The 18,614-nt window shown below is 37.7% G+C and overlaps 1 protein-coding gene across 1 annotated transcript in view; it reads left to right on the top strand.

Annotated features, from left to right (window-relative positions):
• KCTD8 (potassium channel tetramerization domain containing 8) overlaps positions 1 to 18,378 on the top strand; it is a 74,109-nt gene extending 55,731 nt beyond the window's left edge. Inside the window, exon 2 of the mRNA XM_060778463.2 lies at positions 17,136 to 18,378. Within this exon, the coding sequence (XP_060634446.2) occupies positions 17,136 to 17,596 (461 nt within the window). The 3' untranslated portion in view covers positions 17,597 to 18,378. The remainder of the gene's footprint in view (positions 1 to 17,135) is intronic.
• The last annotated feature ends 236 nt before the right edge of the window (positions 18,379 to 18,614 follow it).

Genomic DNA, 18,614 nt, shown 5'->3' on the forward strand with positions numbered 1-18,614 from the left:
ATATTAAGACTATATTGCATATTGTATATTAAGCTATATTAAGACTATTGAGATATTAAGATATTAAGCTATATTAAGCTATATTGAATATTGAGTTAATATAGATAGTAATTGAGCATTAAGCTATATTGAGCTATAGTGAGCTATAGTGAGCAATTGAGTATTAAGCTATATTGAAATATTATAGATAAATAACCTTGAGAAGATTGAGTTATATAGTTATATAGAGAGAGATTTCACTGCTTTGTCTCCAGAACTAACCTTAAACTATAGATAGGGAACAAACATGCTTTTTTCTAACCATAACAGCTTAGGGTTAGGGTGAAAAGATTCCAGGATCTTCTCTGCCTTCTGGGGAAAAGCCAACTCAGTGACTGGAGAAGAGAAAGAAAGAATATCTCTGTGGTTTCATCTATTGACTGTTTGTTTGTAACTTTGATAAGCTGTGCCAAGTCTGCAATGACTTTGAATAAATAAATATCCTTTTTTGATGTTTAAAACCAGTAATAGCCTCAGTTGCTAAGTATCTCAAGCTTCTCAAGAAAGACACCCGCAGTTCGCTCAGACATAGAGAGAAGCACGTCACAGTTTTATTTTTATAGAGTCTGGGTGGACAGCACAGAAAAGATTTATTCCTCACAGCTTACATTCAGTTTGGACCTCCCTGGCGTTAAGACCCCTTCTACACTGACATGTAAAATCCACATTATCTGCTTTGAACTAGATTATATGGCAGTGTAGACTAACTACCTCATCAGACAGCCAGTGGCAGGAGGAAGTGGTGGTCTGCTTCACTATGAAGTGTGGGAAATCTAGCACTCTATGCCTCGAATTGCCCACATTGCCAGGAAGGCGATCACATGGGGGGAAGCATGGAGCACGCGTGATGTGGGTGGCTTTCCCCCATAGATTGGGCAACACAGGAAGCTTCTCATGTTGCCAGGATGATGACGGCATGCCGGTTCCACCTCTCTGCACCCATAGAGCCAACACAATGTTGTTTGATGGGAGCTGGCCAGCTCTGTGGGTGACCGGGGCTAGACTGCCATTGGCCGCCCTGTATGCCGAGGTCGTATAAGTTCTATGAATTCATATCAGATAGTGTGAATTTTCTGCTTTGACAACCTGGATTATCTGGCAGTGTTGAAGGGGCCTAATATAAATACCAAAACTCTTGAGATCAGAATTGTAAAGCAATCATGTCCATTTAAAACAAACGGTACAGATCCATAAAATACGCTGAGAAGAGAGCAAAGCAAAGCAAAGCAAAGCAAAGCAAAGCAAAGCAAACAAGCAAACAAACAAAAAACAAAAACAAAAAAACTCTGAAAGGCCAAGCTAATGTGCATAAAGTTACCTTTCCCTTTGCATACCTTCTAAACTCATGTTTGGTGTGTCTCCTTCTGTGACAAATAGGGTGATCGGCTTTCAGCCATGGATGTAAGGAGAATTAAGTTGTTCAGGGGAGTGCATGTGGTTGGCAAATGTATATGTATTATGTATGTTTTATGTATTTCTTTTATTTACTTTTACATTCTGTATATCATCCTTACGCAATAAAAAATAAAAAGTAATTTAAGAAAAAAGATTTAAAAAATGAAATTCAGTTGTGACAATTTTGCACATTTTTAGAAGTGGAATGCATAAAATTAAACAAAACATTTTATTGTTTATTATTTGTCAATGAAACATTTCTTTTACAAAGGCTGCCCAGAAGCCCCACTCTGCTTTTCTCCCTTATCCTCTGACTAGCTGGATGTTTTTTTTTAGTAGCATCAGCATTGGAAGGGTTGTGAAGTAAGGCAGGAGAAACATAGACATTCAGTATTGGGTTGCAGTAGCAATTTCTGCAATAAACATTACAATAAAAACTGGAAGTGGAAAATAATGGTTTATATTACATGGGTGTTTCATTTCATATATGCATATTGCTAGTTATAAATGAAAAGTTCATGGGAACGTGGTGAATTCTCCTCCTCCTCGTTTTCCTCCTCCTCCTCTCATCTTCTTTCCTCCTCCTCCCCTTCTTCTGTTCTCTTCCTCTTTTCTTTCTTTCTCTTCATCTTCCTCCTCTTCCTTCACTTGCCTGGGAGACCCCATAAGCTATACCCCCTTTTCTCACTGTAGGGGTGGAGTTTGGACTGAGACAGAGGAGGGGAGTTTCCACTGTGCTTCCCCTCGAGGAGGGAAGAGAAGAGGGGACATCACTGATGACTGGATTGAAGCTCTCCTCCCTGGTAGCTTCTCTCTCTCTCCCTCTTCTATAACCCCCCCCCCCCCCTTCAACACACACACACCAAAAAGTGATTATGTACTTCTAAACATAAGGTAGGAATAGCAGGGCAGTAGAGGAACCAGGAGGATCCTAAAAAGAAGCTGAAAAACAGGAAAGTTGGTTAATTAAATGGCAACCCACTTCCAGCAATGGCTTCTCAAAGATGCCCTGTCTTCTGGAATTTCCACTGCCTGTTCCCAACTGTCTAATATTTAATTCCAGCATTCATAGGAAATAAATAAAAAATATATATTTTACCTGCCTCTTTCTAAGACTCAAGGTAGGGTACAACATAGATTAAAATTCAATGTATAACTAAAAGCACAAAGAACCATTTAAAACACATAGTTTAAAAATACATAAACATAAGATTAAAACATACACCATTACACATTCAAACCATCCATCCATATAAAAATGTCAATTTAAAATGCATAGTTTAAAATTGTCTGTACCACCAATCAAATAAGCCAATTTATTTCTCATTTTTATGTTTGGTATTTCTTCAAAAACAATTTAATACTGACGTCTAAGGGAAAAAAATGAGCCAGCGTTATAGTATGAAATCTTATCTAAAATCTGCATGCCCATCATCTCTGAATTCTAGGAGCAGACTGTATAGAAACGAAAATAAGTAAATAAGCTGAATGGGTGTTACATGAAATATTAGTGTATTAGCAGATAAAAATATTTGTCATATTTTCTATCTCTTTCCTCAGTGAATTATTCAGTATTTCCTCTTCAGTATGTGATTGTTCCACAGCTGTCAGATGATTACTTTTACAATTTCTCTTTTTCTTGATTTAGCGCTTCAAAGAAGGGAGGGGGATAAAGAGCCTAATTAAATCTAATGGACTTCTGGTGCACATTTATTGGAATATTGACGTTTTATCACCAATTAGACTGTGTTCCTCATTTCATTATCCTGTTAGCTTCACTTTTTAATCACGTTAAATCACAGGGTCCCCCCCCCCCCTTTTCTGTGTTTTAGCTATGGTGGTGAGAGAGGGAAATGGGGGGGGGGGGGAAGAAGCATAAAAAGAAACAAGAAGAAAGGCTGAGAATGACATGCTGGACGCATGGGTTACTTAGGATCAGGAAATGCTAAACATCTTGCATTTTATATCCTTCTGTCATAATAGGAGACTTCTGAAGTTCAAGAGATGGTGTTAACCTTTTTCTCAGGAAATTTGTATTATGTAAAGTGGCCAAACTCCTTATATGGGCTCAAAGTTGTGCTTTGCTCCAGATTCTCAGGAGAATTCAGAGCAACTGGCAACTTTAGTTATTGTGGCTCAAGACCATGGTAATTTGCATTGGATCATCTCCATGTGTTATTTAGCACTATGGAGCTGATTCACCTGACCTGTGGTATGACTGGTCTAGGTAGCTGTGCTTGAGGTTAGCTTTTTGGAATGTTGTTTGCTTTTTAATGCTTGCAAGCCATGGTTGGTTGTCTCCATTGATGCAAAACCCATGGATGCAGAATGCCAACACTAGTCTTTTAGTGATTTTTAATGTTTTTAACTTTATAAATTCTTTGTCTTTAAAATAATTTTATATCTATGATATTACTGAAGTTTTGTATACTTCAAATGGTATTCAAGATGTAAACCACCATGAATCCCATTATTGGGGGTGGGGGGGGGGGTGGAGGCTGGATATAATAATCTATCATCATCACCAGCAGTAGCCCCTGGTTTATGCTGGCAGGACTGCTAACCGAAAGGTTGGCAGTTTGAATCCAGGGAACAGGGTGAACTCTCATCAGTCAGCTCCAGCTTCTCATGCAAGGACATGAGAGAAGTTTCCCACAGGATGGTAAAACATCCTGGCATCCCCTGGGCAATGTCCTTGCAGACAGCCAATTTTTTCACACCAGAAGCACCTTGTAGTTTCTCAAGTCGCTCCTGCCATGAAAAAAAATACCATCACCATCATGCTTTTCTATATGAGAAACACAATATTAGTGAGAAGGATTTCAGCATATTCATTTCCCTAATCTCCCTAACTTGCTATATCTCCGGTTTTGATCAGTTTGATTTTAAAATGGTAAATGTTCAGATACGCAGTTCTCTATGAGTGATACCAAGTTATGGAGTCCCAAAATAGTTTCCTGTGTGATGAGTTTTTGTGTGTGTAGATCAGGTTTGACAATGAACACAACTTGAAATGGTTGTCAGAAATATTTCTTCATTCAGATAGGGTCAGAGCTGCAATATTAACTTCAGCATATATCAAAAGATCTCCTTGATTTCGATGTAGCATAATTGATACTGAGACATTCTGTGAGGAAGATGGATGCAAGGTGAACAGAATTTATACAATGGAATGTCTGAACTCTTTCTTGCTATCAGGGTTAGTCTTTCGATTTCTTGAACAAAACGATAACCCTAGAGTCTCACTATACCCGTTACAAAACCATTTATTTGCCAATTTATAGTTTTTCAATTGTACTTTTGCATACCGCCATAACCTGCCTTCCTATACCGCTTTTGCTGCTTTTTTTTTTTACTTTTCATGCAGTAAAAAAAATCCAGCATTTAAAAACAAAGTAAAAAGGCAAATATAAATATTGAATAATAAATAAAAGAAAATAAAAGCTTGGGAATAATGAGGGTAGAGAATCTCATTCACTGATATTTATTGCTGCAAGCCATCACAGAAGTGGAAGGAACCTATTGTACCAATGTGAGGGTCAGAAACATTGGGGGATTTGGAGTTATTGGAGGATTTTATTCATTAACAGCTAGGGATGAGATAGTGCATTGTGGAGGCAGACCACCAGAATGCACTCAGCAACATGCGATAGAGAACACCACCTGTTTGCATGCATCCTGCCAATTTGCCTTTCTTGTGTGATAAAGTCCTAAGCCTTTAGCATGATTTCAAGACTAAAGTTTTCATTTTGATTTATGGAGCCAAAGTCTAGAAAGACTATGAATTTCAACATCTTCATCGTTCACTTTAAAATGAAGTCTGACTTGGCCATGGTAGTCCATGCTCTGGTTACATCCCATATAGACTACTGCAACACTCTCTATGTGGGGTTGCCTTTGAAGACTGCCTGGAAGCTTCAAATGGTTCAACACTTGGCAGCCAGGTTACTAACAGGAGCGGCTCTCAGGGAGCATACAACTCCTCTGTTGCACCAGCTCCACTGGCTGCCAGTTTGCTACCGGGCACAATTTAAAGTGCTGGCGTTAGCCTATAAAGCCCTAAATGGTTCTGGCCCAACTTACCTGTCCGAACGTATCTCCTCCTATGAACCAGCTGGGATGTTAAGATCATCTGGGTCCCGCCTGTATCACAAGTACGGTTGGCGGGGATGAGAGACAGGGCCTTCTCAGTGGTGGCCCCTCGGCTGTGGAACGCCCTTCCCACAGAAATTAGATCGGCCCCCTCCCTGTTCACATTTCGGAGGAAAGTGAAGACCTGGTTGTTTGAGCAGGCATTTGAATGGGCAGTGTAACTAATATAGAAATATGGAACATTTGGATGATGAGACTGGATCTTGATTTTAACTATGAGACGAGATGAGATGTTATGATGTTTATTGATTGTTATAATGTTATTCTTTTAACTTGTTTTTAACTGTTTTTATCATGTTTAAGTATTGTATGTGCTTTGTTAACTGCTCTGAATCGCCCTGAGGGCTAAGAAGAGCAGTATACAAATATAGTAAATAAATAAATAAATATCAATCAGCATTGATTATTTTATTTTCTTAAAGTTCAACAGTAGCTTTGATTTTATTTTCTTCCTTGACTTTCCTCAATAGATGTTACAAGTAATCGCTCTCCTTTGTTTCCTCCAGCATGGCCCTACCTTTCTGTGGTGGTAGGAATGCATGCTCCAGTGTGGCAAGATACTATGCTGCTGGAGGCACTGCCCCTGGTAGGCTCTCCCACATGCTTTTGGTTTTTGCTGAGCCAGACTAAATATGCCAAAGAAAATGGCAGTGACCTTTTAGCAGGGATGCAAATCTCCACTAATTTTCTTCTCAAAGAAAGCAGCAAGTACAGTAATTTTAGTAGTTTTCTTCCCTCTATGAGATTTCACAGTTTTCAAAAACAGTATGCAGTTCTGGATTTACTTACCATAACATTCATATGTGAATGTTTTGCAAAGAAAGCTGTATTTTCTTTGCACTTCCAAAAATAATCACATATGAATGTTGTGCTAAGTAAGTGCTTAATTAAAAGATTTTTCTGGAAAGAGAAAGGGGTTTTTTTTTCTGTACTATTATTTTCTGCTTAGAAAATGCTTCCTGCAAGAATCAAATTCAACAATCTGATGGATGGGAAGAAAAGAGGAGGCTTTGGCTTATCAGATTTAAAATTATATTACAAGTCATGTGGATTGGTATGGAAAAAGATTGGACAACCCTGAGTAAAGGTAAGAAGCCCTGCTCGCGTTCCCGCCTCCATCGCACGCGCGATTGGTGGGGACGAGGGACAGGACCTTCTCGGTGGTGGCCCCTCGACTCTGGAACTCACTCTCCAGGGACATCAGGCATGCCCCAACTCTGGCAGTCTTTAGGAGGAGTCTGAAAATGTGGTTGTTCCAGTATGCCCTCCCAGAATAAGGAAACTCCCGGCAATATGTCCCTAAATGCACTTTATTAGTGAGCTAGGATTGTCTGCACATTCTACCCCTCTCCAAAATTTTTATCCTGGTTATATGTCACCTGGTCATGCCCAGCATTATTTTTTAAAATTTTAATTAGTACATTTGGCCCTGCCATAGGTTTTTAAATGTCGTTGTGTTATTATTAATGTTTATTGCTATTTTCTGTTTATGAGTTTTATTTATTGTTGTATTACTGTTGGTATTGTTTTTATTGTTGTGTTGTGGGCTCGGCCTCATGTAAGCCGCACTGAGTCCCTTGAGGAGATGGTAGCGGGGTACAAATAAAGTATTATTATTATTATTATTATTATTAGAACTCTAACACTAGAAGGTTTCGACCTAAGAGTGGGATGGCACTCATATCTATGGTTTGGAAGAGATTGGGAGCCATTTTTTCCCCTCCCTTCCTTTCCCAACTTACCCTAACCCATACCCATAGAAAGTAGTAGTAATTAAGGGGTTTTTTTCTTCACTTTTTTCTCCAATAGTTATATTTTCCCACTGGTGGTGGTAGTCCTCGCTTTATCCCCTATCTCTTTCCCTTATTCCTTTTTTCAAAGTTACTGTAAATAATTAAATTTAATCAATAAAAATCATTTTGAAAAAAAGGAAAATGTTTTCTGCACAAAAATGTGTTATTTTTGTGCAGAATAAATCTCAACCTGCAATGATTCTAATCATTCTATGAATTTTCAGAAGAGAGTTTCTTGACACTTGGAAAATGCATTTGTAATTATTTTTATTTATTTATTTAAAAATACGTTAATATCCCTACTTTAGATAACTCTTGTTAGCACTGTGTAGAAGGCTGTAGACTTAAACAATTTCTGAATATCTCTTATTATGAAACAATCCAAAATGAAGCAAGAAATAGTGCTAGAAGGTGAGACTCTCCGGTCAGGAGATACTTACATACTTATTGGGAAAAGGCAGAAGGCAACTACAAGTAGCGGTGTGTCTTATGGTGCAACTTGGCTCAAGGCAAAAGGATGTTCACTCAGCTGTTCAGATGCTCAGATGTGACCAGAACATCCAAAGCTGTGCAGTGCATACAGTAGAAACATGGAAAGGAAGAAGAATTAATCAAGGGAAATGTATGTTGGATAATAGTGCACTCAACAGAATTTTGGAAGAAAATAAACCTGTTCTTCATAGATTATAGCAAAGCCTTTAATTGTGCAGATCTTGAAATGCCACAGATTGCTCTAAGGGCAAAAGGCAGTAACTGTAAGGAAAGACTATGGAGAAATAAATGGTTCCCACTTGGCAAGGAGGTCAGATAAGGATGCATTTTATCACCATATCTGTTTAACTTTTACACAGTGAAACTTATTTCTAAATAAATGTCAACAAGATAGCAGCTCATGTAAAGGCTATTAGAAACCTTCAAATTATTTCTCCTACCAAGGTTTTAAAACTAGAAGCAACTGTACTTGGAAGGAGGCAGAGTCCAGAACATTATTCATTAATCACTGTTCTTCATCTTCAAATAAATAACACTGTTCAACGGAGAAAAAGTTTCGGGCCTGAAAATAGTTGTTCTTTTATGATTTGGGGGTGCTGAAAACGAAAATGACATTTAAAAATGTATATTGGCTCTAGTTTTTATGATATAAGCAATCACGTGATCATGTATGGTTGAAAAAATGCATGTTGCGACTTACACTATGGAAGATTCTAGAATGTTGCGGGCCTGAAAATAGCTGTTCTTATATGATTTTGGGGTGCTGAAAATGAAAGTGACATTTAAAAATGTGTATTGGCTCTAGTTTTTATGATATAAGCAATCACGTGATCACGTATGGTTGAAAAAAATGCATGTTGCGACTTACACTATGGAAGATTCTAGAATACATGAGCAAAAGCCAGAAAGCCCTATATAAGGCCAGACTTTTGAACAGTGAGGGTCAGTCAATTGAAGACTGGGACAGTATCGTTAAACATCGTTTTACATTGTTCTTTTTACTGTAGTTATGCCTCGCACGTGTGTAAATAAAGCACTATGGAAAAAAGATATCAAGACAAATGGACTCCGTCAATGCTGTCAGACTACTGCTGGAGCATTGTAAGAGACAATCCTTTCCTTGAATACAAAAGAAAAGTCAAGAGAAGCAAACAGGATATAAACTAAAGTCACGATTAAAGCGACATTTAAACTTTCAGACTTTTCAACTGCATTAGGCCTACTAATATAGTGTCTTGCTGCACAAACATAAACAATAGACTAATTAAATAAATATTTCTCATGTATAAACTATTGGCAATATAATTTGACTAAAATTTAGTAAATATTCACGGTTTATATACATGCAGTAAGGTTAGGCTCATTATCATAATATTAACGAATTACCTATTGTGGAGAAAATTGAAATAGCTGTTGCATAAAACCAGAGCCAATTAACACATTTAGTTATTATATTTGAATTCAGCATGTTAAATTTATTAAGAAACGGCACATTTTCGTTTCCGTAACTGAGAAAAACTGAAAATTTGTAGAACAGTGTAATTCATGTTACTTGTTACACTTTTAGTTATTTCTTCATTACTTTTAAAAAGCACACACAAAAACGGTCAAAGAATAATAATGTTTTCAGACTCATAAAAATAATGTTTTCAGACTCATAAAAATAATGTTTTCAGACTCATAAATGTAGTTTATTATAAATACACAAAATTGAAAGTTTATCATTGTTTTTAGTTGTTTTAATTGTAACTGTGTATTTTAATGTATGTGTTTGGCATCTAATGGTTGCCTGTTGTAAAGCTGCCCTGAGTCCCCCTCCGGGGGTGAGAAGGATAAAGAACAAATGCACAAAATAAAACAGATAAAATAATGTTACTATCAGTAGTCATTCCAAATGTTATTACTAAAAGAGAACACATAAAATTAGTATTTTAAGCAGAAAAACAGGATTTAAGTAATGAATTTACCAAAAAAAGCAACCTCGGCATATCAAAATCTTAGGTCAGCTGACAAGTAAAATTAAAAGAAATAAATAAAAAGCTGTTTAGAACAATATAAATTATTTAAATACACTAATAGCATATTAAATACAATTATGAGTTTTAACATTTAAAAGATGAAGAAATTTAAATTATGTATTTGAGAATTATAAATGAGGCCCAGGGCTTTGATGAACAACAAAGCTTTCACTAGGTGCCTAAATGATACCATTTTGGTTGTTAATCTGGCCTCCAAGGAGAGGGCTTTCCACAATTGGGGAGGTATGGATGAGAAGACCCTTTCCCATGTCCCGACAAAGTGTATTGACCTTATTGGTTGGATACACCCTTTCCTTGGCCCCTATGGACCCCTCAGTCCTTGAATAGGCACATAAAGCTCTGTGCTGATATCCACCCCATCAAGTCAACACATACATGTTCTATATTTCAAGTAAACATTAGGGCTGGGTGGTTTCGTTTCGTTAATTCGTAATTCGTTAATAATTCGTTAATTTTTTCAATTACAAAACGATAACGAACCATTCTGGAGCAATTTTTTTAAAAAATGAATTTTTAAACACGTTTTGTAAATGCTTCGTATTTTGTTATTGTATTCGTTTCGTTATTGTTCTGAGGTCGTTTCGTTATTATTTCCGCATGTCTGGGGCAAGTTTTTTGTTTAATTAGTGAAAAAAAATTATAATATCACACCAACAGTCAACAACAGAGGGAGAGGGAAGCTTCAGAAGTTTTTGGAGGTTTTTTAGCGTATTTCGCGGTCGCGTCCGCCATTAACGAATCGATTCGTTATTGTTTCGGAAATCGATTCGTTAATGTTTTGTAATTTTTTTCACATTTACGAAATTTTGTAAATATCAAACTTTTTAAAAGGAAAATTTTGTAATTATTTTAAATAACGAAACGCAAAAACCTCCAAAAAACGAATCGATTTTAGAAACAAATTTTTCCGTTGTTACCCAGGCCTAGTAAACATCTATACCAGCTTTTGTTGTTTGATCATGTCAGTCAAACCTACTTCATAGTATTGTTATGATTAAAATGGGGGTGAGAGGAGGGAATAATGTACAATATTCTCAGCTCCAAGAAAATGGATCAGAATTAATGCAAATAATATATTCTGACAAAAGCAAGATTATAACAAATAGACTGAGTAATGATAGGCAAAGGAAGGGTTAGGAACCTGGACTCATTTTTGGCCTATAATATTTCTATGTATTACTGGTTGCATTCCAGTCCCCACTTTGGATAAATAGCCTACTTAATAGAATTGTTATCATTAAAATTACACTGAGATGCTTATTATATTTGCAGGTCATTTCATCCCTTTTTGAAACTACAGTTTGGAGTCTAATACAGGTGTTGTTTCACATTGTATTAGACTCCACAGATTATTAAGATCATCTGGAGAGGCCCTGCTCTCGGTCCCACTGGCCGCACAGGCGCGCCTGGTGGGGACGAGGGACAGGGCCTTCTCGGTGGTGGCCCCGCGACTCTGGAACTCTCTCCCACCGGAGGTCAGAACCGCCCCGTCTATCCTGACATTTAGGAAACGGGTGAAGACGTGGTTGTGGAGACAGGCTTTTGATGAATGAGACAACACCCTAGGATTTTGGATGGAAGATGATGCATATTTGATTTTAATATGACGACTGACCACCGTAGTTTTAAATATATTGTTATTTTAAATGTGTCACTGTAATTGTGAACTATGATATTTTACTGATTGTATGTGTTTTTATGGTTGGAAACTGGGCTGAGTCCCTCAATGAGGTGAGAAGGTTGGTATAGAAAACTTTGAAATAAATAATAAATAAATAAATTGTGATACAGCCCCCATAAGATTGATAATTGTATTTAGTAGGGCGGCTTCCAGATTCAATGCCTCCATGTGTACATAATAATACATAATAAAACCAGTAATTGCATACAATTAAAACATTAAATCAATTCAATCAAAATATGTTTAAATATGGCCTTATCTAACCGAGTTCTGAGATCGGAAACTCCATCAAGCTTGTCCATAGTGCATTACCATAGCAAATTGTCATCATTGTCATTATCCTTGCCAGCATAGTCATCTGAAGGCCTGGTCCCACATCCATGTTTTCAACTTTTTTCTGAAGGAGAGGAGGGATGAAGATGACCTTATTTCCCTGGGAAGCGAATTCCACAGGTGGGGGGCCACCACCGAGAAGGCCCTGTCCCTCGTCCCTGCCAAGCTGTTTGTGACAGAGGCAGGGCCGAGAGCAGGGCCTTCCCAGAAGATCTTAAATGTTGAGGTGGAACATAGAAGGAGATGTGTTTGGACAGATGCACTGGGTCGGAACTGTATAGGTTTTATAGGTCAAGACCAGCACTTTGAATTGTGCTCAGTACTGGATCGGCAGCTAGTGGAGCTGACATAGCAGGGGGGTGGTACGCTCCCTGAATGATGCTCCAGTGAGTAATCTAGCTGCTGCCCGTTGGACTAGTTGGAGTCTCTGAACAGTATTCAAAGGCAACCCCACGTAGAACGTGTTGCTGTAATCTATTTGGGATGTAACAAGAGCATGGACCACTGTGGCCAGATCAGACTTCCTTAAGTCTCTATTCTTTATTGTGACACAAATAATCTTTAATCTCTTTAAAAATCAGTATCAGGTGAATTTTTGTGTGCATTGTTTCATAACACAAATATATTCTGCCTGTTTGGGTATTTTCATCTTATCATACAGCTAAAACTTTGTTGGGAAAAAAACTTTATCTCAGATTATATGAAATGAATATCCTAATGAGAAGGAGAGAAATATTACCAAAGGGCTTTCTTAATTCTAAATGTCTGCTTATAAATATGCAGTCAGGTAATGCTGCTGTAGTATGCTGTCAATCTCTCCATGGCAATGTTCCCAGGCAATTATATCTTTCTACAAAACATTGTGTCTTTCTTGGCTGGGAGGGGAAAATTAGGAAAAGTAAATTAGATTTGACTTAACAAAATTGTAGTAAAGGCAGTTAGGTACTTCATTTTTCTTTGGGTCCAATTTCCTTGAGATGTTTAGACTCATTGCAATAACCATGCAATTTATTTTAATTAGTAGAAGGATTATATTTGGCCATTGCAAAAATTTTGGAATGTAAACCTTCAACTGTATTCTTGCACACAACAAAAAGAAAAAAAAGGTAAAGATTTATTTTTGTTGAACAGATTCCAAGAATTTTTCAAAATTTTTGAGCAGGACACCTGAGTATTTTTGTAGCAGGAAGTGGGGGGAGAGCTTGGATTAGTGTACACCTTGGTAGCCCTCCATACTGGGGTGAAAGGGGAATTTTAGGTTTATCTCTGTAAGCTCTATGGTTTAGGGAGGTCCCCAAAATATTTTTATTTTTGTTTATTTACAGCTTTTTTATATTCCGCCTTTCTCACCCCGCAGGGGACTCAGGGCAGATCACAGTGTACACATATATGGCAAACATTCAATGTCAATTTTGACATACAACATATACAGACATAGACAGAGGCTATTTAACTTTCTCTGGCCACCAGGGGAGCTGTCGCTTTCATCGTCCATCTGCGACAGTGATGAAGTACTTCCGCATTCCCCGCATGCTTTTTGCTGGAGTGCTTGTTGGAGTCTTTTTTTTTTTATGGCCTCATAAATTAGTTAATTTAGCCTCCCCACACTTTAAGGTGGTACCTAATTTTCCTACTTGACAGATGCAACTGTCTTTTGGGTTGCAAAGGTCGACAACAGGCTACACAATTGGTTGGAAACCCACTCCAACCCGGGCTACCTTCAAACTCATGACCTTTTGGTCAGAGTGATCTTAATGCAGCTGACACTCAGCCAGCTGCACCACAATCCCGGTGCCTCCCTTAGGGTTTCCCTTGGGGGGTTTGCATTTCTCCTATGGGGCTTTATGTTCCGGGGGGGGGGGGAGTTCTCAGGGATGACCTTCCAGTAAACAACCAGCCGGGACAGCAAACCATCAATGTGGAGTGCCCCCAGGGTCAGGTGTTTCACCCAGTAGTTGGCTTGGAAGGTGGTCCCAAAAGATACCTGGCCCCACACTATTACCCATGTCACAATGCTTTCCCCACAATTAGTTAATTAGCTCAATTAACAGTTTCTAATTAGGTCAAGAAATGGCCCATTTATTTCTCCACATCTTGTGTCTGGTCTCTTTATTTCACGGTGGGGATTTAATTGGTATTGTCTGAAATAGAAACAATGTTCTGGGCAAAACTTTCATTTTTTTTCCTTTTTTATTTAATTTTATTTAAGAAAACATACATTTGCAAGTGTTTGTTGCATACAGTGCAATACTCGCCATCTATTAATGTTCTATAATCCTTTATCTCATAGTATATTTCTATTAAGGGGTCACAGTCTATTATCTAAATATTACATAAAAAGATATCATAGATTCTTACTTTGCATCCACTTCTTCCTTGTCTACGGTCTTATAGGATCCTCTATATACATTTTTAATTTAACTTTACATTAAGGTGTTGAATCATTGGTTGCCATTCATTAACGAAGTTGTCTAGTATTTCTCCTCTTAACAATACAGTTATTTTGTCCATTATCAACATATCTATAATATATTTTTCCCATTCTTCTAGAGGAGGTATATCTGGGGTTTTCCAATATCTAGCATATACTATTCTAGCTGCCACTGTTGTGTAAAACAAAATTTTTCCAAATTTTCTTTCTAATTCTTCCTCAGGCATATTCAAAAGGTACATTTGAGGTGTCATTTTGAAATTTGTGTTTAACATTTTTTCAAGATATATGTGGATCTGTTTCCAGTAATTTTTTACTTTGCTACAAGACCACCATGTGTGATAGAATGTACCATTTTCTTTCCCACATTTCCAACATTTGTTGGAGCAATTGTACATCTTAGCTAGTCTCTCTGGAGAGAGATACCACCGCAAATGCATTTTATAAACATTTTCCTTTAAGTTTTGACATGCAGTGTATTTCATTCTTATCCTCCATGTCTTTTCCCACTGGGACATTTTTATCTCTTGGCCTATATTTTGGGCCCATCTAACCATAGAATCTTTTACTATTTCCTCTTCCGTGTGCCAAGTCAGTAAATTTTTGTATATATATGATATAAGACCTTTTGGTTTTTGAAACATTGCCACATCAAACCATGTTTTTGCTGTCTGGAAGCCTGAGGTTCTAAGTTGTTCTTTAAATTTCTCTCGCAGTTGTCTATGCAGAAGCCAATTGCATTTAAGGCCCTTTTGGTTTAGTTCTTCTAGGGATTTCATTTCTGGTTTTTCTAAATCAGTCTGAATCAGTTCCCTGTAGGTTAGCCATTTCCCTTGGAGGATATTCTCCTTTTTATAATATGCTTCATGCGGGGACATCCACTCCGGTGTCTTTGTGTAAATTCTGTTTTTATATCTGTTCCAGGTATTTAGAATTGGTCTCCGTATATAGTGATCATTAAATATGCCTGTTGGTTTGGCCTTTTGTATGTCCAGATATGCATGCCATCCGAATGGGAGATTTAGACCTTCCAGATCGAGTAGTTCATTGTCTTCTAAGGTCACCCATTCTTTAATCCAATCAAAACAGCATGCGTGAAAATAGAGTTGGAGATTTGGAAGAGAGAGGCCGCCTCTTGTTTTATCGTCATTAAGTATCTTCATTTTTACTCTTGGTTTTTTCCCAGCCCAAATGAACTTTGAAATGTCTTTTTTGCCAAATTTTGAAGATTTTTTCATTGTTGATGATGGGTATGTTTTGGAACAAAAATAACATTTTCGGTAATGTTGTCATCTTGATGGATGATATCCTCCCTAGTAGGGAGAGTCCTCGTTTGTTCCATTCCTCTTTCATTTTAATGTCAGAATTTCTCCCCAAAAGGCACAGTTTAAGTTTTTTTTATCACCTTTATATATCTTTTAAAATATATTTCTTTGTATTAACATAATTATTATTCAATAACATACAATTCCAGTGATGGTGTTGTTTGAAGCGGCTGGGGAGGACTAGTTAGACACAATATGGGGAGCAATTGGGGAGGGGGCATAAAAGTGGCTTGGTTTTTAAAAAGGTTCTTTATCAGAGGCTTTGTTAAGTGAGGCATGTAAGAGTAGCTGCATAGTCAATGGAGGAAAAAAACTATTACAAATGATGTGTCTGGGAGTTATTGTACATACTGTTTCCCATGTATTTATTATTTATTTATTTCGGGTACTTCTACCTCGCCCTTCTCAACCCCCTAAGGGGGACTTAGGGCGGCTTCCAACCGGCATACGTTGATGCCTACAATTCACACAATAAAATACATAGTAACAATAATTATAATAATTAAAACATTAGATTAATACAATAAAATACAATAAAAAGTCTGCTTCGTGGCCATCATTTTGCCAAGTCCGTAATTAATAAATTCATTCTGCTTATTATAGTCGTCATTGTCCTTTGTCAGTCTGCCAGATTACCCAAAGGCCTGGTCCCATATCCATGTTTTAATTTCCTTCTGAAAGAGAGGAGGGATGACGATGATCTAATTTCCCCGGGGCGTGAATTCCACAGGTGGTGGGCCACCACTGAGAAGGCCCTGTCTCTCGTCCTCACCAATTTCCTTTGTGTCAAGGGCGGGGCCGAGAGCAGGGCCCCTCCAGAAGATCTTAAATTTCTAGGCGGGACGTAGAAGGAGATACGTTTGGACAGGTATGCTGGGCCGGTGCCGTATATGTATTCAGGATATAAGATTGTGATATCAGATGACTATGGAATTTTGGCTTTTGGTGACCAATGTAGGGAAGAGCTAGTGGTAGTGAGTTTGAGTGTTGGACCAAGACTTTGGAAGACCAGGTTCAAATTCCTGCTCAGCCATAGGTGAAATTGGGCAAGTCATACTCTCATGTCTCAAAGGAAGGCATAGATACATTTCTTCTGAATACATCTTGCCAAGAAAACCCTATTCCAGGGCCACTATAAATTGTTCTGACGATTTGCAGCAATATCAAAATCAACAAAATTAAGATAGAATTATCTGGACATAGATTGTTCATTGTGCCTAATATATGTGAGTCATGAGTGAAAAATATCTAGTGTTTTTTCTATGAATGTTTTGCCAGCTTGGAAGTGTTCTGACTTTCAGCTAAGATAATAGAGCTCCCAGAATACAATACAACCCGATTGTTTGAGAAGTTCTCCACATTCTAGAAATTCACTATAGATTATGAGAATCACCACTGGTCATTCACTTCCTTAATGCATCACGTACTAATACTTTCTTTTCCTTCTTTTGTCAGGACCACCTCAGAGAACAGTGTCTCCCAAACATGAACATGAAGATCGGAAGCATGAAAAAGTCGCAGACAAAGGAAGCGAGAGTGGGACTTCCTGCAATGAGTTGTCCACCTCTAGTTGTGACAGCCACTCTGAAGCCAGCACTCCCCAAGAGAATGCTTCTGGCACCCAGCCGTCATCGGGGCACCAGCCAAACACTCTTACGTTGGATCGTCCCTCTAAGAAAGCCCCAGTACAGTGGATGCCACCACCAGACAAGCGTAGAAACAGTGAACTTTTTCAAACTCTCATTAGCAAGTCCAGAGAGACAAATCTCTCCAAAAGGAAGGTGTGTGAGAAGCTAAGTGCTGAAGAAGAGATGAAGAAATGTATTCAGGATTTTAAAAAAATCCATATTCCGGATTGTTTTCCTGAACGGAAACGCCCATGGCAGTCTGAACTATTACAAAAATACGGGCTATAGTTTTTAAAGTATTTCATGACATGTCGTTGGTGCATTAGCTGTTTACTATGTTGCCAGTTTCTACTGATGTACTTCTTTCTGGTCTACTCGTTGGAGTGATTCCTGCTGCTTAATTCTTTCTGTGAACTGGATGTTGACTAGAACATGGGTTGACTTTCCCCCTTTTTTAAAAAAGAAATAATAACATCAAAAGAAGGAACTGTGTGTTCTTTTATAATAGTTAAAATTTGCATGATCGAGCCATTTTGGGTTTCAGACTTCTCATCTGTAAAACAGATACATCATCAGATAATGCTTCATTCTAAGATTGTAATAATAGCGGTGATAAAAAATTCAACTGGTTGAAGAAGAATGAGGCCTATGATAACAGAATTAAATGCAAGCACTTTTGAAAAATGTTAATACAATAAAGCAAATATCTGTTTTGCATGAACACAATAGAAACAAGTAGATCACACAAGAACAAGAGGTTCGTCTGCTGCTTGGATAAATATTTTGTTCAATACCAAGACTATACATGTAAAATGTCTTTGGAATTGAACCTTGTGAGGATTTGTGTGTGGCTGTGTGTTCGTTTTGTAAGGATGGTGTAAATATGCCTTATACTGTTTCATGGTTGCACCAACATTCATCTGTTAATGTTTGCCAGAACTATTTCTGTCAAGTGCAAAACTATCAGCAGATTGTGAAAACTGACGTGATGGTCTGAATTTTTTCTGTTTTCATGTTAGTCAACAAAGATGGAAAAATAAAAATAAAAAGACCTTAATGTATTTGTTAAAGAGGCCTACTGTTAAATGCTCTTGATTTATTACTCTTCTGTTGTTATTAGCCTCTGTCTTCATCCCCAAGTAGGTTTTAAGAAGAGTTTCTACAGTGTTCTTTGCTACCAAATTGAAAACAACATGTTTCAGCAGAAAATGAATAATGCTTGGGGTGTGAGAGTTTTAATTAAAATGTTCAATAGAGATTCAGTATGATGGAAAAGAACAGTGTTATTGATTACTGCTCAGTATAG

The sequence above is a fragment of the Anolis sagrei genome, chromosome 5 (genome assembly GCF_037176765.1).
Source record: "Anolis sagrei isolate rAnoSag1 chromosome 5, rAnoSag1.mat, whole genome shotgun sequence".
In the NCBI taxonomy this organism is placed as follows: Eukaryota; Metazoa; Chordata; class Lepidosauria; order Squamata; family Dactyloidae; genus Anolis; species Anolis sagrei.